Here is a 25,412-nt window from a genome sequence, read left to right as displayed (position 1 = left end):
AGGACGCTGCTAATAAAGTTACACAGTTACACAGTACATTCACGTTTATTATTATATTTACAAAATACCACAGTTTTTGTCTTGGTCGGATCATTTTATGTGGTTGTATTTATCCGCGATACCTTAAAGGCTCCGTGTCTGACATAAACCGGTCTGTGGCGCAAAAAGGTTGGGGACCGCTGCTGTACAGCATGAGGGTTAATAGGACCGTACTCATATGAATATGATGTGTACATTGATTTATTCTTGTACATCCACGCCGTAGCGGCCCAATTCTTCACCCCAGTGAAGAGGTGATCGTTTTCTCCTCGTTTTAATAAATTAAGCCGTTTGGTCTTTGTTCCCCACAACATATCACCAATTCGAAAAAATCTAAATTAGCTGTATGTAGGCGGCAATACATGAATAATCGCGGGACCACCGATACAAGCTGGTTTACGGTTATTTTAAATAAAAGAAACATGTCTATGCAGATGCCCAAAGCTTAACAAAACGACCGATATAACAATTTAACTTTTGTACAACCAGATTTTCATATACTTACATTTGAAAGTGTTTTCCTCTCCTGCTGCGACCACCATCGTTATCAGAAACAAATCTCCTCTATGACCCGCAATGAATCCTGGGATATAGTAGGACATGAAGGATACATCGGACCATCCTTAGAATTCAGGGCAAAGTAGGACGCATTTGTCGCCACATTTTGAGTACTCTTTGAATTCGGACACCCTTCGTCGCTTCGCCGTGACGTCATTGCCTCCAAATATGGCATCGAAGCATCCTTCCTCTGAATTCGGACACAGCTAAGCCTCAAATTTGCAGAAAAGTAGGACGCATTTGTCGCCACATTTTGAGTACTCTTTGAATTCGGACAGTCCTCGTCGTGTAGCTGTGACGTCATTGCATCCAAATATGGCATTTTAAGCATCCTTCCCCTGAATTCGGACACAGCCAAGGCCTTGGTGTACGTGCTGTTCTTTGCTGCATTGCTGTACTTACTTTCGTTAGTGTAGCCCCAGCTCATGCTCCTGTGAATCTTTTTGTGTCCCGTCGTGTTTCTTGGTTTTCCCTAATGACTGTTTCTTCTCTCTGCACAGACCTTCCTGGACCCCTGCCTGTTTCCTGTGGACCCTGTTTGGATGAGCATGAGTGAGAGTGAGTTTCAGCGTGGGACTAGACTGTGAGTGTGTCAGCCACAGACAGTGTGTAGAGGAGTGTGAACGAGTTACCCTTGCCCTGTACTCTTACTCTGGGGTCACAGTACATATGTATATATGTCACCTGGTGTTGTAAATAAACCTCCCTTTAACGGTACAGTTCTGAGTCCGGCCTGATCCGACAAGACAGATAGGTTGATCATATTTAAGATTGAAGCATTAATTAATGGCAGGACTTCTTTGAGCAGTTTTGTAGGAATGGGGTCTAAAAGACACGTTGATGGTTTGGAGGAAGTAATTATTGAAGTTAACTCAGAAAGATCAATTGGAGAAAAAGAGTCTAACTTAACATCAATGGTACTAAAAGTAGCTGTAGATAATATTACATCTGTGAGATGATTATTGGTAATTTTTTCTCTAATGATAAGAATGTTATTTGTGAAGAAGTTCATGAAGTCATTACTAGTTAACTCTCCAAAAGTTGAATCTGTTCATCTGGATGTAGCGTTTTGTGGGAGAAACGCTTAAGCATAATTATGATTAAGGAACTGACCTCACAGCCCATTGTTCCTTCAGTGGGCTGGTTTCAGTCATTATGCAAATGTCCTGTTTATAAGGTTTGGGGAAACCTGCAGTCAGCTGAGACTGAAGAAGTCACTTGGATGAGTGACGAAACGTTTCTCCCACAAAACGCTACGTCCAGATGAACAGATTCAACTTTTGGAGATTTACTTTCCTGGATGATTGAGAATGCATCAAGACATTACTAGTTAATGTTAAAGGGATTGTTGGCTCAGTAGAGCTCTGACTGTTTGTCAGCCTGGCTACAGTGCTGAAGAGAAACCTGGGGTTGTTCTTATTTTCTTCAATCAGTGACAAATAGTAAGATGTTCTGGCTTTGCGGAGGGCTTTCTTATAAAGCAGCAAACTATTTCTCCAGGCTAAATGATGATCCTCTAAATTTGTGACACGCCATTTCCTCTCCAGCTTACGAGTTATCTGCTTTAGGCTACGTGTTTGAGAATTATACCACGGAGTCAGGTACTTCTGATTTGAGACCTTAGTTTTCACAGGAGCTACAGTATCCAGAGTCGTACGTAGTGAGGAGGTAAAATTATTAACAAGATAATCGACCTCTGTTGGAGTAGCGTTCAGATAGCTGCTCTGCTCTATGTTGGTACAGGGCATTGAAGATGATAACAGTGGGTGGATTATATTCTTAAACTTAGTTACAGCACTTTCGGAAAGACATCTACTGTGATAAAGTCTACTCTCCACTGCTGTGTAATCAATTATTGTAAATGTAAATGTTATCAGGAAATGATCAGACAGCAGAGGGTTTTCAGGAAACACTGTTAAATGTTCAGTTTCTATGCCATATGTTAAAACAAGATCTAGAGTGTGATTAAAGTGGTGGGTGGGTTCTTTTACATTTTGAGAGAAGCCAATTGAGTCTAATAACAGACTGACAGCGTCAACATGGCATTCATTTTTAGCATCTACATTATTTTATGTGAGCACTAAATCGGATAAAAAGTCTGAGAAATCAGACAGATTGTTGATTCATTTAAACTAACATAATCATCCTGCTGCAACCAGGTTTCTGTAAGGCAGAGTAAATCGATTTGTTGATCAATTATTAAGTCATGTACTAACGGAGACTTGGAGGAGAGAGACCTAATGTTTAATAATCCACATTTCCTGATTTATATAAAAGCAGCTCTTCATCACTATGCCCACGAGAGGAAGAGGAGAGCAGAGACAGGAGCCTGAGTCTGCCTGTTATCTTTGTTTGGTCTCGAGTTTGAGCCTAAAACTCATTTCATGCGTATTTATAATAAACCCTCTTCTTCTGTCTTCTCCCAATAATAATAATAATAATAATAATAATAATGTGAGTAATAAAATAAATAAATCAAATACAAAGACTAAGAGGAGGAGCGTGTAATTTTTTTCATTTTTTTACCGATAATAAACTTTCACATTCGTCTCTGATGAAAACACTGAGCGGGATCCGCAGCCTTCACACTGAAACCTTCTCTGTGTTACATAGCAAACATGCAGACTTCTTCCTGTGAGGCCGAACTGAGCTTGTGTGGTCATTAAAGCCTTCATCAGCCGCCTCCTCACGTTTTGAGGACAGACAGAAAGTCATGCTGTGATCTGAAACTGGTTTGAAGCACAGAGAACATGTGGAGGTACCTTTGGAGGCCAGACCACAGCTGACTGATACACTGGATAATATTTCTCCAGAAGTCCAATCAAAGGTTTCAGTTTAAAACTCATTTCATATATTTATTGTCTTTAAAGTGTTTTCATGTCTTTTAATCCTTATTTGAATGAATGCTTTACTTCATGGAGGTGTTTCTAACAGAGAGGAAGCAGTGAAGCCGATCCATGGTGAACGTCATCACTCAGCTGTTTGCAGGTGTTTGGTGGTCCTCTGTGTGAGTCCTCGTTGATGCCTGAGACGAAGCTCCGTCTGCAATCAGACGTTGGCTGTATCCAGTGTTGGGACTAACGCGTTATTAAGTAACGCGTTACAGTAACTACGTTATTATTGTGGTAACGAGCACGGTAACTAGTTATTATGCCAAAACCAGGAACGCGTTACTCGTTACTGGGATTTAGATAGGCTCGTTACTCGTTACTTCGTGTGGTGGATATCGCGGAGCTTCCACAGATTCAATAACATTAGCAAGTGGTGGAGGCCAGCAGGTGGATGAAGGAAAAGGGAGGCAAGAGGAGAGACCCGAAGCGGCCGCCGGTCCGCGTGTCAGGTGAACTGAACTTCAGGTAAGAAGTTATGACCTGCAGTCTATCTGGGTCAGATATAAACCAAGTTTAGGTGGAGTTTATTTTCGGTATGCTGACATTTTCGTACTGCGTGCTAGCTAGCATGACGGAGTTTCTATACAGCTGGGTGGGTGCTATGTTACTGATGTTGAACTTTATTTTGTTCATACAGTTAATTATTAGAGTTTCCAACCGTCCCCTAAAAAACAGAATCGTCTGGTATTCAGAGAAAATATTACGCGTTTCGTACTGAGGTGAAAAGGAACACAGTTTGTCCCGGACTTCAGCTACAATGAAAAAGACACAAAGCTGAAGCTGCACAGCTGCCTCTTCTTCTCTCATTCTCTCCTGTTTCTACTTCAATCACGAAACTGATCAATGATCAGCTGATCGGGTTTTCTTTGTTGTTTATTTATCGCCCACTTTGCGCCAGAAAGAGGAAACCAGCGGATGTCGCGCTAAACAACAGCAGCACGTTTAAGCTTGATCAGCTGTTGTTAGAATTTATTTAATATTAATTTCTAGTATCAGCTGATGTTTGCTGGAGCCACAGCTGTAAAGCTGCTGGTCATGATATCGGTTTGGTTATCTGGTGAGAGGGAAACATGCAGATGAAACCAGGAGATGTCCTTACTGAATCATCAGAGCTGAACAGGTGATGTAGAAACAGGTTTACCTTTTAGGTGACATGAATGAGTTGAAGGGAAGTTATGAACTGTTTCTGAGAGACAAATAACACCAGGATCCTTTTCTAAGTAGCTGACAGCTGGTAACTGTGCAGGGGCGGATCTAGCAAAGTGTTGCCAGGGGGCCAGGTAGGGCATTAACAGGGAAAGGGGGGGACAAGGAAATACTTTTCTTTATTATTCTCATTTAAAATGTCTTGCTTTTAAAAAAATAATTATCTGAGTCTTGCAACAAACAATTAATAGATTGATACATATATACCATCAGAACAGTGTACATCACTGTCACAACAGTGTTTATTTTCATTCAAAGGCTTTATGATTTTTTTCCTATAATGGTGGGCTGGTCTCTAGTCAAAATGCCGGGACGATTTTTTTTGTCCCAGTCCAGCTCTGTATGCAGCTCATTTGCAGTCTGGTGTTACCTACATCTTCCTATTCAGAAGGCAGAATTTCCAAGTTCTGAGTACAATCAAAAGCACCACGACTGCAGTTTTTGTGTTGGATGTAAAAAGTAGGCTAGAATCATGGCGGCGGTCAACGACGGTCCAGGCGTGGGATTTCTCTCGTGGAAATGTGCACATTATTTTTTCCTTTCTGTTGGTAGGTGGCACAGTGCACTTGTGGCAAGTAAGCAAGCTAGAAGACTGGCAATCTGGCTGGGTATCCAGTTAGGGAAGCAACACATTAACAAGAGAATTCTGAGTAAAACCAAAGTTACTTTCCCTAGTAACTAGTTACTTTGAAAGTAATGAGTAACTTGAAGTAACTGAGTTACTTTTTTAGAGAAGTAACTAGTAATGTAACTAAGTTACTAATTTAAAGTAACTTACCCAACACTGGCTGTATCCCAATTCAGGGTCTGCAGCCTTAAAGTACGCAGCCTCAACGGTCCTCAAGGGCCGCGTACTCAAAGACCGCTAAGGCCGGAAGTGCGAGGCTTGTGAAATGGGACGGTCTAGCCTCCGTTGCGCTGCCAAGGTTGCCTAGCAACCATAACACCAACCGCTGGAAACGTTTCATACAGCTTTGTTTGACAGAAATGAAGGAGAACATATTTTGTTCGTGTGTTTGTTTCTACACGAGCTTTGTGTGATTTAATAAGTATCTGAGGCTGAGACCACAGGACTGTAAAACATGATTGTTGGCCTTCATATCTGTACTGAACAGTCATTTAAGATTAGCTAGTAAATAACAATTAGCCAATGTTGTTCATGAGACTAAAGTCAGTGTAAATATGATATGGCCAATATTAAAATTATTATATTAATCATAAGTTGTTACAGCATTGAGTTTGAACTCTCAAATCAAATCACTAATATTGTCACATCACATGTGCAGGTACACTGGTACAGCACATGTGAGTGAACTCTGTGTCAAATACTGAGCTTCAGTAAAGATTCAAGTTGCAGTTATTTATCTCCTATCACCTTAAATCTTCACTCAAAGACAAGTATCTCTGACAGTGTATATATAGATGTATTATATATAAGAGACAAATATTGTCCGTTTAATATGTTGGCATTACTAAATTTGGCTCAATGCTTATATATATGTGTAAAAAGAAAATGTACGAGCTGTGATAACTGTTTCTGACAGAATGAAGATCAGACTGATATATGAAATATTCCTTTATTGGGTGAGAAAATCAGACCATGTCATAACTGCTTTAAGTCATACAGAATAGATATCAGAGCCTTAAACAGGCTGACTTCTGCTAAATGGGTCAAACTGGGCAGAAAGTCTACAAACACATAACATCCTTGTAGAATATGATGTAACACTATAGATCAACTTACCTCAGAATATATAAAGCATATAAACAATTACAGCAATATGATGCAACAAACACAGCAGTGCTACTAATCCAAAATACTCAAAGCTTCGTAGAACTGAAACAAACATTTATTGTTAGCTCCATTCTGCTGCTGATACATACTTTAGGTTTCTGAATATTAAACTTGTTGCTGCCTTTCATAGTGTGTAACTTGAAGGCCCTGAGTACTTTCTCCCACACTGAAAACACTGGGATGATAACATTATTTGAACATTACCTAATAAGACTGATTCAGGACAGATAATTAGTGATTTTAAACTTTCCTAGCAGTCCTTCACAAACAGGGAACAGTCTGTCTATTCTCTCCATCTGTCAGCTGCTGCTGGCTCTTCCTCCTCCTCTTCCTCACACACTGCTGAGTTTGTCCTGGTGGATCATCAGGGTGCAAAGCCTCACAGATGATGTGCAGCAGTGGGTCCCTCAGTCTGTCCTCACTCTGGACACTTGCAGTCGTCACACATGGAAATCAAATGTGTGATAAGCTGCAGGATTCAAACACAAGTGTAACTTATAAATACATGTTCATACTTTTATTCCACAATCAGAGAGAAAGAAACAGAGAGAGAGTGCAGGACAGACAGACAGGTGACAGTCTCAGGTGTATACACTGCTAAAAAACAGCACAAGAGAAGGAGGATTTAGTGTTTGTGTTATTACGAGTGCTAAACAAGAAGAGTTCCCAGATGGTGCAGTGGACACATGTGTGACTCCTGTGATTAAAGCATCTTTCTTTCAGCTTAACGAGTGAACCGTCAGCTCGTTCAAACACACGTTAAAGTCCGTTTGGCTCGACACCACCGAGCAGAGGCAGCAATATAACATAGCTAACATTAACAGTGCAGTGAATCCTGCTTGTGCCGTCATATTCAGGACTGCAAACCGAGCAGCATCACTGACTTTCAGCTTGTTGTGTTTGTGGATATATGACTGACTTTAATCCATAAAATCATCACATTCTCTGTAAGATTAAGGTCAACTATATATATATATTTAGAAGTAGAGGCTTTAAAACCAAGTTACCGCTGAAAGTACAAACATCACTAATGTCACATAACTTTGCCGACATGTGGCCAACAGTAATGTTTTAATGTTCCTCATTATTAAACATTTGCACATAAATAAGTGACATCATATTCAGTACTTACGTTTAACAGTTTACTCCCTTCTACCGTCTGCGGCAAATTTATCCACAGTGACTGCCGCGCTATGAATTGTGGGATATGTTGGGCCACGAAGTCTACATCGCCACAGCCTTAAAATTCAGGGAAATGAAGGCCGCATTTCAGGTCCGCATTTCGAGCAGCCCCTGAATTGGGAATTGGGATACAGCCCATTTCTCTTCATTTCAACTCGTGCACTGGACGCGCTCAGTGGGCGGGACACCACGCTGAAAGTCAGACCGGTGAGCCGCTTTTATTCTGAAAAAACGGAATGCTTTTATTTTTTAGAGCAGAGGGCGGATGTCCTGTGTGTGTTGATCGAGTTCGAGAGCTGCAGTACATCAACAGGTGAGAGAGACGGCGCGCGCTCAGAGGAAAGGGAGAGGTGCGAAGGCGAGAGGATGGAAGGTGAGGAGGTGTCAGGGGGTTCCGCTCCTCTCTGAGTGGAGGACGGCAGAGGGTAGCAGACCTGCGGAGGAGGAGGAGGAGGAGGTCTGCTACCCTCCGGAAACAGTCCGTGATTTGTTTCCGCCTGCTCGCGTTAATGATTGATCAGGCTTCGGTTAATCGACGTGCCGAGCAGAATCATAGGAGTTGAATCAAACGCCGCGCTCAGATCTGACGCTGTTATCTTCAGTATCCAATCATCAGTTACGTTGGTGTTTATAAACGGAATTTACGTCATTGTTATAAAGACACACTGATCAGGTCATACTGTTCTTGCACCATCCTCTCAGAGCGGGTAACATACTCATGGCTCATTATTGTTCTTTAAGAGGAACAATTTTAACTACCATTCAAACAGGAGGACAGCTGCGTTTTTCTAAACTGAAGTTAATTATAGTTAATCACATCAGCTACTGTTTGTAATCATTTCACCTCCATCTGATGGTTTAAACACATTTTCAGTTGCATTCAATCTCTGTCAAACTTTGTTTGACTTATTGTGTTATTTCAATCACTTTCATGTTGTAGATCTCTTTTCTTAGAGTAGAAATTTTCTCCTTAAAATAAACACTTTGGTAATATCAGCGGGTTTAGTTTACAAATGATGGGATTGATTTAGCCCTCTGCCCATAGAGTTCAGTTTGTTACCATTTAGCCACATGAATCTTATTTTCGTAATAACTTAATTTTGTGTGTCTCCTGTCTGATGTGTGTTTCAGGTGTTTGCTGAGCCCCGTGCTGCGGAGTCCTCTGCTGTCCCCGCGGTCCTCGATGAAGATCCATGAAGGTAATTTGTGTTTCTTCTTTGTGCCGTCGCTTTAAGCAGCTGGACACGGTCACGACTCAGTGACATCAGCAGTGACACATCTGTGACGCCTGTGTGGGCTCGCAGACACTCACAGCAGTTTCCTGAGTGATTCACTCCCTCCGCTTGAACTCTGCTCTCCGATTGGACGGTTTCTGTCAGCGGTGACGTGACTCTGTGGCCGGTCGTGGCCACCGTGGACCCAAAGAGGCGACTGGACGTGCCTGACAGGAGAGGGTGATCGCAGGCTCCGAGGTCAGGCTGAGAGACGATCCACCCACGCTGAGTCGAGCTGACGTCACCTGAGCTGCTGGAACAACAATAGCAACCAGACTGAGATGTCTGTAGCTTTACTCTCTCCAGTCAGGCTGTGATGGGTCTAGATTTAGACCTCAGAGAGCTCAGGTGTGACAGGTCACTTTGTACAGCTGAGTCAGATTCCTGTCGACAGCATGTATTATAATATTTACTGAAACTAAACAGTAAAATAAACTTTTCCAAATTGACACTGCCTGTAGTGGGCGCCACAGCGGATCATCCGCCTCCATCTTTTCATCCACTCTGATGCGAATCCCTCTGTCGTCTCTGCAGCTCCGCCCGTCATCGGTGCATCGGGCACGGGCGATCGTGGCTCAAGAGTTTGGAGTTCGCCTTGTAATCGGAAGGTTGCCGGTTCGAGCCCCGGCTTGGACAGTCTCAGTCGTTGTGTCCTTGGGCAAGACACTTCACCCGTTGCCTACTGGTGGTGGTCAGAGGGCCCGGTGGCGCCAGTGTCCGGCAGCCTCGCCTCTGTCAGTGCGCCCCAGGGTGGCTGTGGCTACAACGTAGCTTGCCATCACCAGTGTGTGAATGTGTGCGTGAATGGGTGAATGACTGGGTATGTAAAGCGCTTTGGGGTCCTTAGGGACCATAAAGGCGCTATATAAATACAGGCCATTTACCATTACCATTTACCATCCTCCCCTCCTCGTCAGGACCAGTCCTCCCCCATCCTCCCCTCTCCCTGAGGTCACCTCGCAGCCTGAGAGCGTTCACACCAAACCTAAAACTTTGTCCGAGTCAGTCATTGGACATTTAAGTTTACTGAGCACGAAGCATCGAATCAGTTTTCCTCACTGTGTGAAGGAAGTGCGGCAGAAGAGACAGGAACCCTGGATCTGCTGCTGATGTAGAGGTCCGTCCCAGGAAGCTCACAGGTAGACGTTGTCGGCTGAGTGAAACCTCTCGCTGAACGATCGGATCGGTGAGGAGCGACGAGGCCTGTCTGTGTCATGTTTCACTCTCAGGTTTGTCATAGTTGCTATGATTTAATATGAAGGCGTGGCCTAATCCCGGCTTGGGAATGTGCACGGCTCTGAAAGCTTTCCAGGTACGAAGTGTACGAGCTCTGGACTCTGAGCAGCGTGTTTGCTCTGCAGGTGGTGAATGCCTGAAGTGTCACGTCACTTTTAAGCCTTTCTTTTCCTGCAGCACACCTGAATCCGTCAGCCGATCAGCTGACCGAGTCCGGCCCCGCAGCATTCCTCACCCACATTCCAAGGATGTTATGAGCAGGATAAGCCGCTCCCGCCCTGCACACTCACCCAAACACGGCGATGTGAATCTCGTCAGCCTGTCGGGCTGCGGCACGATAACGTCTTCCTGTTTATTCCCGCTGACACGCTGGTCATCAGGCTGAAGCTCGGGCTGAGAAGGTTCCAGATGTTCCAGATGTTTGCTGTCAGCCAGCTGCTGTGTGAACCTCCGCCGCACACCAACTCTGGAATAATAAACTGAAGTGAAAGCTTTGAGTGAGAGGCGCTTTCTGTCAGCTGTTCCTGCCCTTGGACCTGGATGATGTCACTGAGGAAGGACGATGGTGTGCGCTACGAGGTGAGTCCACCGTTCCTTCTCGGTTCCCCGGGTATCCCGACGTCAGAGATCAGGGCGGTCGGTTACCAGCCCGCTGACTGAACTCGGCTTTCTTGATCCAGGCACGAGGACGCTCACCTGAAAGTTGGCGGCCAATCACAGTGATGTTAGGAGAAGAATAAAGTATAAAACTAAGACGACTCAGAGGTCAGTGTCAGCAGCTCTGCATCAGTGTGTGTGTTAATAAAGTTTGAAGCCTGGACAGGAAACCGTCCGTCATTCAGGCATTTTGTCAAATAAATGTTTGTAAAGTCAGTAACCGACTCGCATGTTAAAGGTTATAAAACAGAAACTGAACCCCACATCAAAGTTGTGATGGAGAATGAATATTTGTCACTCGGAGTCGCACAGACTTCAGACCTGCTGCTGTCGACGCTCTGAGGGATCCTTAGGAACAGGGACGTTGTTTTCCTGAGATCTGATTGGCTGGTGGGTGGGGATTTCATACCTGCTGATCGCTAATCTGGAGCAGGTTTGGTTCACAGCATCAGTTTATTTTTTTAACCCCCTTCACAGAAACCCGGGGTTACCTGGATCAGGTGAAGTCCTGCTTTGTGCTGCAGACCTCAGATCTGACTCTCTGCTTCTAAACGTATCCCCCTTACTCTCAACCTGCTGTTCCTGGTCACCCCACCTGGCCTGCCGTGTTTCCACTGCCCTCTTGTGACGTCTGGAAGGGGGCGGGGCTAAAGCAGCTTCTTTCACACACAGGATGAAGCAGTATCAGATACAGAAGGATTATTCTGAACTGCGAGTCATGCAAAGCTGCTCTGTTAGAGTCTGGATGTGCAGCTCACTCGCCCTTTAATACAGGATAAAGTCTTTATGTTTGGGGTGGTGTTCACTTCCTGTCAGGGTCAGAGGTCAGAGAGGACCTAAATGTAAATGTAAACCCTGTTTGTTGTCAGAGAATCTGAGCGATCCCTGTGAGGAGCAGGAGGAGGAGCAGCACTTTGTCTCCTGTGAGAGGGAAACTTCAGCCTCTGCTGCCTGAAGCTCTGCTGCATGGACCCCACCGCGTTTCATCAACATGTCCTCTGATTGGTCCTTCCCTTCAGTCTGAAGATCTGTCAGCCAATCAGTTTCTGTCTGGGTAAGTGCCACTTCCTCTCCCCACCAGCTGCTGCAGTCACTCAGCTTACTCAGCAGCACGAGTGTGTGTGTTTTCCTGTGTGAGCCCTCCCACCTTCTTTTCCACTCCCATCCCCCTTCCTCACACACGGCCTGTGTGTGTGTGAGTCAGTGGAGAAAGTTACACTCTGTGTGTGTCTGTCTGTGTGTGTGTTGTCCTTGCAGCAGACTTTGCTTCAGTGCGGCGGGGAGAGGAGCGAGCAAGGACGCTGCAGCTGGGTGAGGATCAGAGCTGAGGGGATCGCAGTGTTTCGGGGTTAAAGGTGAGCGTGTGCTTCCTTCAGTTTATCCCTGCCTGCATAAAAACGGCTCTGACCCGGTTCAGACCCGGTCTGAGGGTTTTAGGTGATCAGGGTTATTTGTGAATCATCGGTTTTCTGCTGAGGGTGAAGGAGTTTACCATCAGAGGCAGTGTTTGCGTTCACTGTGATTTGGGGCTGTTTAGACTGAGGATTTTAAATCTCAGTAATCCCCTCTGTGGGTCACCGTGCCCCCCCAGATGGGGGTGGTGGTGGTGGGAGGGTGGGGTGGTGGTGGACACTTCCTGAGTGTCTGTGAAGGCTCTCAGTCATCCAGGTCATCGCAGTCTAAGGAGCTCAGAGAGAAAAGTGTCTGGACTTCTTTAAGTTTGCTTAAAGATGTTTCACCTCTGAAGGAAACTGAAAGACGTGCAGACACACTTCCTCAGTCATTTATTCAGTGTGTGTGTGTGTGTGTGTGTGTGTGTGTGTGTGTGTGTGTGTGTGTGTATTTCAGTGTGAGGAAGCAACAGGAAGCTTCGACCTGTTGCTGAAACTCGGTCAGGCTGGAAAATCTTTTTCTTCAGTTTCTGTCGTCTGTAGTTCAGAGTTATCTTTTATTAGTTATTGATGATCTATATTGATTAACAGTGGTGTAGTACACTAGTTTAAATGATGTGTTTGTACAGAGACTGCGGCCGTCTCTGTGCTTTTCTTCCTCTGGATGAGGATGCTGTGTGTGAGCAGAGTGCTGATTGGTTGAAAACTCTCCTTCCAGCTGAAGTTGTTGTTTGGCGAGCTGGTTGTTTGTGTCAGGCTGAGGATGTCTGTGTGAGTCTTTGTCATTCGCTGTTATTTCCCATGGAGACAGCGTGCGTCCTCTCAATCATCAGGGAATGTGAAGTCTGCAAGCTCCAGAGCAGACTGATGACAGCAAAGATGCTCAGACATGTAATGAAATACCTGACAGTCTGTTTCTTTCGCAGCCGTCTCCATCATGGAGGTGCCCAGGAGGCTCTCCTTCCCGCTGGTTCTCCCTAAACCAGCCTCGTCTGCTCGGTCTCCTCTGGGAGCTGCAGGTCAGACGGCTGGAAGCAGCAAAGATCAAACTGGAGGGGAAAAGTTCATCTCAGAGGAGGAGATGCCTGAGTCAGGGGTGATTGTAGTGGTGGAGGCGCCACCTGAAGATGGAAAAGCTGCTCGGAGATTCTCCTCTCAGGACAGTTTCTCAGAGGAGAGCTCATTATCAGAGGAGAGGCTGGAAGAGGAGGCCAGAGAGGCCCAGAGGAGGGCCGAGGAGGCAGCAGCCAAGGAGAGGGCGGCCCAGAGGCAGCAGCTGGCCATCCAGGAGCTCGTGGAGTCTGAGAGGAGCTACCTGCGCCTGCTGCAGCTCAGCACCGTGACCATCAGGAGCAACCTGCAGCAGCAGCTACAGGTAGGACCCAGGAACACACCTGCCCATCGAAGCAGGAAGCAGGGGGAGGGGCCAAACTGCTCGTTTCAGAAGGAGGGCGACCCTAGGGCCTGCACTGAGCCCTGGGATCAGACACAGAAGGATTATTATCGACTGTGAATCATGCAGAGCTGCTTCAGCTTTATTTATATAGCACCAAATCACAACAGCAGTCGCCTCAATGTGCTTTATATTGTAAGCTAAATAATGATAATGTATAATAATACAGAGAACACCCCAACAAGGACCTCTGAGAACAAGCACTTGTTCATAGAGCTCATCCAGCTGGGGAGGAAGAAGGGCTGAGGGAGGGGCGGGGAGGGGACAGAGATGAATAATAAGCAGTGAATAAATGCAGAGAGGTGTATACAGTCACAGTGACAAACTCTGATAGTGACAATACAAAGAAGCAAAAAGAAAGAGCCTGAACTTAAAGCTGCTGCTCACCTGTGCAGCAGGTGAGTGTTTTAGCATCCTGCGCCCTCTCAGTGGCTTCTTATCACCTGCTTTTCATTATGCCTGTTCTGTTGCTTAGTACTGCTAAATAACAGCTTATAATCATTGTGCTAATGAAATGAGGCCTCATAAAACATAATGAAATCAGGCTTTATAGGCGAGAGCTGAGCTGTGGAAACACCGCGAGGGAGCAGGAGAGATATGAGTGGCGTTCCATAAGAGATGAATGTAGAGCATGCAAAAGTGAAACACGGGGAGCAGGGCGAAGGCGTGAGTGAATGGCGGCTCTGTGAGACAGATGAGCAGATTGTGCATTGTTCAGCCTCCCAGCGGCCAGCGCACCCACTGCCCCATCATTCCACCATGAGCACAGATCCACCTTTATTATCAGAGGTCAGAGGTCAGCCAAGCTCTGATGCTGCTGCAGCACATCCCCATCACTTTTTCAGCTTTCCTGAGATGTTTTTATATACTCAAAATACATGAACACAATGTGTTAGAATGGGTAATTTGGGTTATAATGGGAGTGTATGGGTTGTAATGGGGAACCTTCAGACTTTGGGGTTAAAGAAGTGTCTGATATCAGGTTAAAACCCTCATTTTCTGTCTTCCCTCCACCTGCTCTGACCGAAGCCGCCTCCAGCAGGCCTGGACAGCATGTTTCTGCACATCGAGGAGGTGATCGACGTATCGAGCCGTCTCCTGAGCCTGCTGGACCAGAAGCAGCTTCAGCCTGGAGAGCCTGACTTCCTGCAGAGTCTCTGTAAGCGACCTGACACCAAACCTTTACTTTGACGTGTCACCCTCACAGCTTCAGTCTTTCTGTCGTTGTAAACAGGAAGTCAAACAGGAAGTCAAACAGGAAGTGGTTGTTGTTTGTTGTTTTTCTGACTCTTTTATCCTTTTTGTTTCTTTATTGACACAAATTTAAAGATGAAGTAATGTGATTCAGCTCAGGTGAGTTCCTGAATCAAACAGGTGTCACCTCTTTGTTTTTGTTCCGGGGAAGACCAGACCAGCTCAGCATGTAAAGTCCACCTTAAAGTCCCCCCCCAACGCGTCAGACGTTGTGGCGCTCTGACGTCTGATAAGCTGATGTTTCTCTAACTTCTCACAGTTTTTGTTGGATGAACACGAGATGATCATCATCGAGAAACCCGGGAGGTAGACAGTGATGATTGTCTTCGCTCTTTACTCGGCACAGACGTTTCCCGTGATGAACGTTAAAACTTCCTTTCTGCTGCTTCCTGTAAAGGAGTAAAGGTGTGTTTTCCTTTGCTGACAGGTGACTCGTTTCTCAGCCTGTCATCAGAGATTGAAGCCGCCTATAAGGAGTACCTGGCGCACTACAATCATGTGACGGAGGTGGAGAACAGCTACAAACAGAAGGAGGCTCTGTGGAACGAGGTTGTCAGAGTCATCAAGGCTGCGGCGTGAGTTTACGGCGCCTCGTCTCGCCTTGGACAGGAAGTGCTCAGAGCCGAGGAGCTGACTGATGAGTCTTGTGTCTCTCTTGACCTTCAGGCCTGACGTCAACGCCACCTCGTTGAGCTTCTTTTTGGTGATGCCCGTGCAGCGGATCGCCCGCTACCCCCTGCTGCTACAGACCATCCAGAAGCACACCGACGCCTCCCACCCGGCCTACGCCCTGCTGGAGCAGACCGCTCACACCTCTGTCGCCTTAAACTGTCGCATCAACGAATACAAGCGCTTCCGGGAAGTCGGTGAGGAGCGTGACTAATGGGGCCGGATGTTGGCGTGAGAAAGCAGAAGGTTTTAACTGTCACTCGTGTTTTCTAGCTGACAAATACAGGAAGACGGAAATGCTGACCATCAAGGACAAGATCGTTCGCCTCAACACCCACAGCATCGCCAAGAAGACCGCCAGGCTCGGTCAGCAGATCAAACACGAGGCTGGACTCAAACCTAAGGTAGGACAAACCCCGAGCCTCAGCCACAGGAAGCTCCGCCCACATGTTTGTGAGGAGCAGCCAATCAGTAGAATGCTGTCTTAAAGGAGGTGGAGCTAAAACAGCTTGTGTCAGACAGCACCAGGATGACGCACAGAAGGATTACTGTGAACTGTGGATCATGCAAAGCTGCTCTGGTGGAGTCCAGGAGTGAGAACAGCAGGTTACAGCTCATGCAAAGCCTCCGTCAGTCATACACTGTAATCATACGTGTGGAAGGATCAGCAGGGGGAGCAGGCTGCAGACAGGAAGTGTCTGATCAGACCTCTCACTCTCCCCAGTCCACTGCTGTGTTCAGACCCACTCACCGTGGGTGTGAATGTCCGAGCCAGAGTGACTGTACAGCACACATCCTCCATGAGTATAAAAATTACAATCGATGTCTCGCAGTAAGTTACTGTCAGGTTTGCTGCGCTGGACTCTGAACTGTGCAATCAGACCAGTGGGTTTATTTACAACACCGGTGATGTGTACATGTATAGAGTGAGGCAGGGAGAAGGGGGCTGGGAAAAAGGGGAACGCACGCTCAGTCCAAATCCAGAGTCCACACCGTGCTCACTCTCACTCACGCTCATCTGGGAAGGGTCCAGAGACGGATTGTAAAAGGGAGATGGAGATAGACGTCAGAGCAAGGCTCAGGGAGATCAGCATCAGTCTGAGCCGGGCTACACTAACACTAGTGAGTACAGCGCTCCACTCCAACCGGGCCTTAAGTTTGGGTGGTGTTATTCAGCTGTGGTGAGCCACAGGTGCATGTGCGTGGGTGTGAAGCTCAGGTGACCACTGGAAGGTCTGATCGACCAAATGCTGTTGGGTGGAAGCACAGCTGTGGAGTGGGGAGAGTGGAAAGTCTGATCAGACACTTCCTGTCTGCAGCCTGCTCCCCCTGCTGATCTTTCCACACGTATCATTACAGTGTATGACTGACGGAGGCTTTCCATGAGCTGTAACCTGCTGTTCTCACTCCTGGACTCCACCAGAGCAGCTTTGCATGATCCACAGTTCACAGTAATCCTTCTGTGCATCATCCTGGTGCTCCTCCTATAAGACAAATGTCTTCTGATTGGCTGCGCCTCACAAACAGCAGGTGGGTATCTTCTCTGAACCTCTCGCTCCTACTGACACTGACCCCATTACTACATGTTTTAAAGCAGCGTGTCACAGGTAGCACAGCTGGTTTATGTAGCGCAGCAGTGTGTGAGCTCAGAGCATCTATTTAGACCGGAGTGTTGGATGTCTTGCAGCTGGTGGATGAGGAATTTGATGCCCTGGAAGGATTCTTCTATGTTTTGGAAAACGGCATCCTGGAGCTGCTGGAGAACGTGGAGATGTACCTGCAGCACCTCCAGGTAAACTCACGCTCACACTTTGTCCTGGCTCTCGACTTCAAAGCTTTAGTGGACTTTAGTGACTAAAACATCAAACCTGAATAAACTCATTTGTAAAACATGAGTTTCTCTAACGGTGGGTTTTGGCTGCACGGGTCAGCAGCAGTCACTGTTTCAGGCTGTGACTCACGGTCAGCCTCTGCAGCAGATGCTATAATTAGACGTGCAGTCATGAGTTTGTGAGTCTCTGTCAGGAGGCCACACACATGTTTGTGTACCTTTCTGTTTTCCTCATTCTGTCCTTCACACCAACACTCAGCTCTTTGTATCTCTCTGCTGTTTAGCTTGTTTAGACGTTAGCGAGGACGACCGGCCCACATCTCCTGCTCTCCGTCTGCAGTTTCTTTGTTTCAGCTTCACTCTGATGTGTTTGCATGTACATGTTTGGTTTGTAAAATAACGCGCTGGGGTCGGCGAATCGTGTTTGGGCAGCCGAGCGCTCAGCTGTGTGTGGTTGCTCTGCAGGGCTTCCTGTCCTGCCGCACGGAGGACTTTGACTTGGACATGGACGGAGAAAAGGCACCGATCTGCTACAAGGAGATCACGACGGCGCTCCGACAGTGGATCCTCCCAATGTTTGTGAGTGATTAACTCTGAGAGCGGTGCTGCGGTCTTTACAGGTGCAGGAAGTGTTGCAGCACTGCATCCTGTCGGCTCGTGTCCAGTTAAGAGGACAGAATGAACTACGATCACAGACACAGCACCAAACTTTACAGATTACATCACAGACTTCTCTCTGTGTAAACAGCTTCTGATTGGTGGACGGTCTGCATCCTGCATCCCGCCTCCGATCTCCTCTGCACACGCTCAGAACATGATCAGAGGTCAGACACAGGCCGCTGCGTCTCTGAGTGCGTGCAGAGGTGGACATGCATATTTTGCCCCCTGTGAAAGGATGATGCAGTGAACGACGGTCTGCTGATGTCGATCTGTTCTTTGTTCCTTCTTCCAGGAGAAGAGGATGAGGAAGCTGATCCACCAGCCGCTCTGCGCTCTCCGGGACCTCCTGGTGGGTCCGAGGAACCTAATCAGGAAGAGACTCGACAAGCTGCTCGACTACGAGGTGATCGAAGGAAAACCCAACCTGAGCTACGAGGAGCAGGCTGTGGCCAACACGTACAGGTGGGAACTGGTTTCTGATGGTTCCTGATGGCTGGAGCTGTGAGTGATCTCCTCTACTCCCCTCTCCTCCTGACAGGACCTTGAACACGCTGCTCCTGACGGAGCTCCCTCAGTTTAACGGGCTGGCTCTGCAGATGATGTGGAGCACATTGGGGACGTTTAGCTGTCTGCACAGAGATCTCGCAGCAGACATGGAGCAGCTGTTTCACAGCTTCGCTCAGCAGGTGACGTCCTTACAGACAGGCTGATGCATGAAAACACGTTGGATATCTGTGCTCATCCTTCATGTGTCTTCCTGCAGCTCCCTCACAGCAGCCTTTCTCCTGGTGCATTCTGGGAGTGGGCAGAGTCTTCGGTGCTGGAAGGCGCGAGGAGGCTGCAGCATTTATGTCGAATGCTGGAGGATAAGCTCAACGCGCCGGATGCCCAGGTTAGCGTTCAGATCGGCTTTCATTCATTTATACAGCAGCAAACCACCTCAGGGCGCTTTACACTGTAAGCTACAGAGCACTATGGGTGACAGTGGACCACTCAGCTGACCTCAGACATGTTTGCTTTGAGCTGATTGGTTACTGCTGAGAGGTCAGAGTAAAAAATATAACAGTGATTTTATCATCCAGTAAACATCCTTTTCCGAATATTTAACCACACCGACGCCATGGTGTCACACCGACGCCATGGTGTCACACCGACGCTCCCAGTCTGAGCTTCAGTTTCCTGAGATTGTCAGTGTTCGGTGGGCGGTGGAGTTTGCTGTGTGAGCTTCGAGCATCGTTCCTGAAGTAATCTGTCTAAAAAAACGCCACCTGTATTTCCTGTTCTGCCGCGTGTTTCGTGTGAACTGGTTCAGCTGCTGGTCCCAGTAAAGATCTGATGTTCCAGTCACGTCACATTTAGCTGGAGGTTACAATACAAGGTTCTGGCTGAAGAATGTGGCGAATCATCATCATCATACGTCATTCGCGGGCGATAACGAGTCAGAGACGAGGACGCTGTGAATGTGCCACTTCTGGTTCTGCAACTTTGCAGCTGCAGAACCAGAAGTGTCTCCTTCTGAGTCATTGTTTTCATTTCTGAACACCTTCCAGGTAAATTTGAACATGTGTGAGTAATTCAGCAGCCCGGGTCCTGGTTAGCAGCTCTGCCCTCTCTGAGATCTGACATCTGCTCGTGTCTTTCAGCCTCTCAGCCCGTCCTCTCAGCGCCGTCTGAAGCAGCTAACAGATAAGCACGGCTCTGGAAAGATCTTCCAGGTGATGAGCACGGTCGTGGGCACCCGGGACCTGGACCTGAATTTGACTAAGGGCGAGCTGGTGGCGGTGATTAGCGAGGCCGACAGCCGTGGAGACAGAAGGAGGTGGCTGGTCGATGCAGGTGGTGAGACTTCAGGTTTTATGACGTTTGCACTAAAAACTGAGAGGAAGAACTGTGGCGCCATCTGCTGGCGAGCCGCTGTTATTGCAACTGAAACAGACGAGCAGCCAATGGGATCGCTCTGTGAGGGCACACCGGGTTGGTCTGACACTGTGAACAAATAAATGTTAAACTATATTTATGTCTTCATGCAGGGAAGCGAGGCTACGCTGCTGCCTCGAAACTCATTCGCTATCACCAGCCAACAGACGACCCGCCCCCTTCACCACACCCGAGCCTGGCAGAAGACGTGACCGCACGCAGAAGACACTCCTACAGCCCGGCAGGCAATGCCCCACTGCCCATGAGTCAGCCCTGCTTCCAGGTAATTGAATTCCTCTGCACTGGACTGTCCAGGAGACGGAGGCCGCGTGCTGTCCACCAGCGCAGGACTGCAGGGTGATGATCCAGCTGCAGTCAGAATACTTTAATAAGTCGCCCCGAGATAATAAGAACAGACTGAACTAATTAAATAACACAACATGTTACAAATTTCGCTCTGATATGTACAAACGGGCAGGAATGACTTCCTGTGTCGTTCAGTGGTGCGTTATGGGTAATGTCAGTCTCTGACTGCGCGTGCTCCTGTGACTGGCCAGCACGTTGTGGCGTGGGTGGGAGGTGTCGTCCTTATCTTGGACAACATCCTCCTCTCCACCTTGACAGCGTCCAGCTCCACCTGTTACTGGCCGTCCCAGCATGCAGCGGCACAGAGGACGGCTCTGGTCACGACAGTAAGACTGAATTTGTTGTTGTGCACAGCAAATGCGACGCTGTCACATCCTCGTAGGCGTTGATACGCTGCTTGATGGAGCGCCAGACTCTCGGCGGTCTGCTCCTGAACAGTAATGTGACACAGAGCGGCTCTACCTGAGCAGGTGATTTAAAGACAGGCAGCTGTCAGTGTTTACAGTGTTTGGCCCACCCAGTAACAGCCTTCACGTGGATCTGACTCGGCCACACGCTGTGGGCTCCTACGACACGCTGCTGATGCTCCAACACAGCATCCAAGGAAGCTTCACGTTTTCATTCAGTGTTTGCACACGTTTGTAGTGATCAGTAAGAATGACAGATACAATCCTGTTCCACCCACAGCCCGTGGGTATTCTGTGAGGCGTTCATGGAAAGATCTGCTTTGTGCCAGTGCATGCACACGTCTCCAGCAGCAGGCCTGTGTCCACCTGTCCTCACACGCTGTCCTTCTGTACCTCAGAGGCGCAGTCCACACCGGTCTCTCAAACCTACGGTTTTTATACCATCATCAGCTGATTGTTTCTTAAACGGTAGAAGAAGATGTGTTCTGTGCTACCCTCGTCTTACACGTGACGACGTGTGCTCGGAGTACTTCTTGTCTTCGTGTTGATGCGTCGCACTTCTCTGAGCGTAATTCAGTGCAAAATAAGCGCCGAGCTGCAGTGTGTGCAGCAGAAGTCTCCTCAGCATCTCTCCTCGTCCTTGTGCTGAAGTGAAGGCGTGTCGTCTGCAGACGCTGTCGTGGTCGTTGATGTTACAGTCGCAGCGCCGCTGCTGTTGAGCATGGTTCGTTAGAAAAAGCCGGGTCAGGTGGTAGTAACGACCCCACGCTGGTGTTTACAGCCGAGTGTGTGTGTGTGTGGGCTGATGACACACTGATGTGTGTAATGCTGCTGTATCAGCCTCTGCAGCTGGAAACATCTGCGACTCGCAGTGTCGTTCTGACCTTTATTTAAACGCCGTCAGGGAAGACGCTGTCGCTTCCTGCCTCTGTTTCCTGTGCGGTCTGCAGGTATGAAAGGAGCGACTGAGTGGAGCTTAATCACAGATTGACTCTGTAACGCTGATGATGTTTGGTCCTCCTGACAGCCAGGAGGTGCATGTACGTGATAGAGGAAGGATGTGTGGATACAAATGACGGTGTGGAGGCGGAGACCGTTAAATGCTGCTTTTTTTTTAATGTTTCCAGGTTGTGGGCGCCTACGACTTCACGGCCAGATCCAAACACGAAGTTTCCTTCCGGGCCGGAGAACCCGTTCGTGTCCTGGAGCCTCACGACAAACGAGGGAGCCCCGAGTGGAGCCTGGTGGAGGTCAGAGGAGGTCAGAGAGGCTACGTGCCCTCCAACTACCTGGCAATCATGCCCGTGGGAGCGGGGCTGCCCCCGAACCCTGGCTTCTTCCTTTAGGGGGTGGAAACTGCAGCTGGTGTCGATGAGAGGATGGATGGAAGAGCCTCCCGGGATCAGCTGTTTACAGTCTCAGTGTTAATCCTGCCACTTTATCCTGTTTACGACTGGAAGTGTAAAGTTTCTCCTGTGACGTTTCCTGCTTCCGCTTCCTGTGCAGCGTACACAGGAGCGAAGCTTCAGGAGCAGCAAATGAAGTTTACTGACTTTAGCTTTAATAATGAAGGTTTACTGGTCTGCAGTGATCTCTGCACTAATGTGCACAATCATCCAAGAACGCTCTTCAAAGATGGCGTCTGTAACGCCATGAAGCTCTGACGGCGTGTCACCTCAAACAGCCTGAACGTTTGGACGACGTTCGGTGTGCGGCGAGGACACAAAGCTGTTTTTAAGATGAAGGACGATTTTCATGGCTGCTGTACGGTGAAGCGCTCATTTCCCATGAACCTCAGAGTGATGCTGCATACATGCAGGGTGTGAGCTCTCTCAAGCTAACTGTAACGTGTGTGTGTGTGTGTGTGTGTGTGTGTGTGTGTGTGTGTGAACCCTCTTCACCTGCAGCAGAGCTGACGGGTACACGGCACTCTCATCATCTCAGACTGAGTAATGTGATGTAAATGTGACACGTCTCCGAGGCTGAGGAAGAACAAGACTCAGCAGGAGGAGGAGGAGCTGGGAGAGGGGCGAAGGACAGCGGCAGTTTCTGCTTTGCCTATGAGCGGATTTAAATTTCGTTGTGCTTTGAATCCAGAGTTTTACGTAGGAGTGAAATGGGTCAGGACAGAATAACCTCCTCCTGCCTTCACCTGACGATGCTTGTTGCTATGGATACGGCTCAGGGAATGCGGGTCACGTCTGTGGCGTTTGCTTGGCCTGACTAAAGCTGCAGCAGCATTTCTTGATTCCCGCACTTTTGGGTCAGAATCATTTGAAAGCATCTCTGAGCCTCCTGATTGGCTCTCAGGTCATAGACAGGAAGCTGAGCTCCAGTAGTTTTGCAGATAACAGCAGCTTGAACGTTTGAGCACCACAGACTCTCTCCTGGCCTCCTCCTGTGGGGCTGAGCAGCCTCAGCTGCTGTGAGGGTGGAGCAGAGGGAGGGAGGCCGGGAGTCAGAGCTGCTCAGCTGTTCCCATCAGGCTGAATGTCAGGAGGAGGAGGAGGAGGAGGATGCTTCTCTCCTAAAATACCAGATGTCCTCAGGTTAGTCAGATAGACTGAAACCTCAGCCTGAGAACATTTACCTGATTTCCCCTCCTCAGAGCCCGGTTTAGGATGAGGGGAGCGGTTCATTCCTCAGTTATTTTGGGAAGTTTTAATCCCACGGACGTGCAGATGAAGCTGCAGCGTTCCTTATGTGGAGGAAGTAGATATTTGAACCCATACACACACGGAAACCACAGAGGGAACATTTCTGGCTTTTTCTGTCTGATCAGAAACCAGGTCAGCATCTTCCTCGCATGCTGTTCTCATTTTCACCACCAGAAGGAGGCAGAGACTCAGAGCGTGTGTGCATGATCAGGCTAACTGTGTGTGTGTTTGGTAATCGCGGTCACAGTGTGTTTTCTGTGTGGTTTCATGAACCTGCTGCTCAGTCGGTCCTGCTGAGTCATTCTGATGTTTCCTCGATGCTGCAGGGCTGCGTGACCTCTGCTGAGCTGCCACAGTTGTGATGTTGAACTCAGTCACACAGCAGGTGGGAGGCTGAGCAGCAGCAGAGAGTGTGGCTTCAATAAAACTAAACTCAAAACTTTTTTGTGGCGTTGCATCATTTCATAATCAGTTGTTAGCTGTGAGAAGAAGCACCTGAATATTTGTGATGATTTACGAAGCTGTGGGGTCCACACCCACTCAGCCCCTTTTACAGTTAAACATCTGGAGACACAGCTGTTCTTGTTCATGTATCATCATCATCATCAGTGTGCACATTTGCACACAGCCTACAAGTTTTCTTTATCTATTGAATAACAAGCTGAAACAGGAAGCTGCAGTTCCTCTGGTGTCCAGCAGAGGCAGCAGTCCCCATACACGCCAGTGTTAAATAAACAGCCTGATACAGAAACGACATTGGTCTCCATAGATAATTTACTCCTTCATAACAGCTGTCTTAACCCTGTGTTGTACAGAATAAAGATAAGAGGAATAATAAAAAAAAGTCATTATATGCAGATTAGAGATGGCACGATACCACTTTTTTATGTCCGATACCGATATCATAAATTTGGATATCTGCCGATACAGATATGAATCCGATATAGTGTGTTTTTTAATCAATAAAACTGTTTTTTTAAATATCTTGCTGCATTTTGTACAAGTTCATACTCAAGTTAAAAAACAAACAAACACTAAAGCTATTCTGTTATACCTGTATGCAAAAAATACACTGCACCCAAAATATTTCATAGTTCAGCAACACTGATCAATCTAATAAACTTAAACCTACTCCATCCTCCCTATTCTGGTATTTTAAAGAGTACTTAGCAGAAATATTAAGCAACCTAACTAATAGGGTTGCAAACTCCCAGCAAAAAAAAAATAGGAACCCCCACCCTCCCCCCCACCCTCCACCTCGTGATGCTTAATCGATGTAATCAACTTTAATTTGATGCAGTGTGAAAAGAAAATCCACAGAAATAAATTATTTTTCAAGAATAATTAAATAGATTCAACATCTTTCTTCAACAGAATTGCAGACTGCACAGATGGTACCTTCCCAAAGGAAAAAGTACTATAGCTTACTAGGGTATATTAGACTTAACAGTTACTATATACAGTAATGGACTTCTATACATTTTACATCAGATTAAAACTTTGGGTGTAAGATTCAGATAATTATTTATTAAAAGCTAGACATTTTAAATGAGAATAAGAAAGAAAAGTATGTCTTTGTGCCCCTTTTCCCTGTTCATGCCCTGTCGGCCCCTGGCTAAACTTTGCTAGATCCGCCCCTGCACAGTTACCAGCCGTCAGCTACGTGAAAAAGGATCCTGGTGTAGAAAGTAATATTAAATACATTCTAACAACAGCTTATCAAGCTTAAACGTGATGCTGTTGTTCAGCCGCTGGTTTCCTCTTTCTGGTGCAAAGTGGGCCAAAAACAAAGAAGAGAGACGGACTGGCGACAGAAAAGCCGATCAGCTGATCATTGATCAGTTTCATGATTGAAGTAGCAACAGGAGAGAGAGAGAGAGAGAGAGAGAGAGGCAGTCGCCCCATATATCGGTTATTAAGCTTAACGTGGGAACGCTTTACAAACATTCAGAGATGAACTTACACACTT

The 25,412-nt window shown here is 47.1% G+C and overlaps 1 protein-coding gene across 7 annotated transcripts; it reads left to right on the top strand.

Annotated features, from left to right (window-relative positions):
* The first annotated feature begins 1,150 nt into the window (after nt 1-1,150).
* arhgef37 (Rho guanine nucleotide exchange factor (GEF) 37) lies at nt 1,151-23,885 on the top strand. 7 transcript variants are annotated; one of them, XM_039614976.1, is made up of 19 exons: nt 7,920-7,984; nt 8,803-8,870; nt 10,359-10,760; nt 10,862-10,946; nt 11,708-11,892; nt 12,096-12,193; nt 13,156-13,604; nt 14,712-14,841; nt 15,364-15,511; nt 15,603-15,802; nt 15,879-16,009; nt 17,293-17,397; nt 17,902-18,015; nt 18,389-18,558; nt 18,635-18,782; nt 18,860-18,988; nt 19,740-19,935; nt 20,127-20,296; nt 21,914-23,885. In XM_039614976.1, the coding sequence occupies exons 7-19, from the start codon at nt 13,167-13,169 to the stop codon at nt 22,130-22,132; spliced, it is 2,298 nt and encodes a 765-aa protein (XP_039470910.1). In that variant the 5' UTR covers nt 7,920-7,984; nt 8,803-8,870; nt 10,359-10,760; nt 10,862-10,946; nt 11,708-11,892; nt 12,096-12,193; nt 13,156-13,166; the 3' UTR covers nt 22,133-23,885. The 7 variants fall into 7 exon arrangements, with proteins under 7 accessions (XP_039470913.1, XP_039470910.1, XP_039470917.1 ...); XM_039614965.1 differs by having other exon boundaries at nt 7,950-8,044; XM_039614968.1 differs by lacking the exon at nt 10,862-10,946 and having other exon boundaries at nt 7,950-8,044.
* Nucleotides 23,886-25,412: the final 1,527 nt, after the last annotated feature.

Source organism: Oreochromis aureus, linkage group 2 (genome assembly GCF_013358895.1).
Source record: "Oreochromis aureus strain Israel breed Guangdong linkage group 2, ZZ_aureus, whole genome shotgun sequence".
Classification (NCBI taxonomy): domain Eukaryota; kingdom Metazoa; phylum Chordata; class Actinopteri; order Cichliformes; family Cichlidae; genus Oreochromis; species Oreochromis aureus.
Note: the sequence above shows the minus strand (reverse complement) of the source record. Positions and strands in the feature narration are given on the sequence as shown.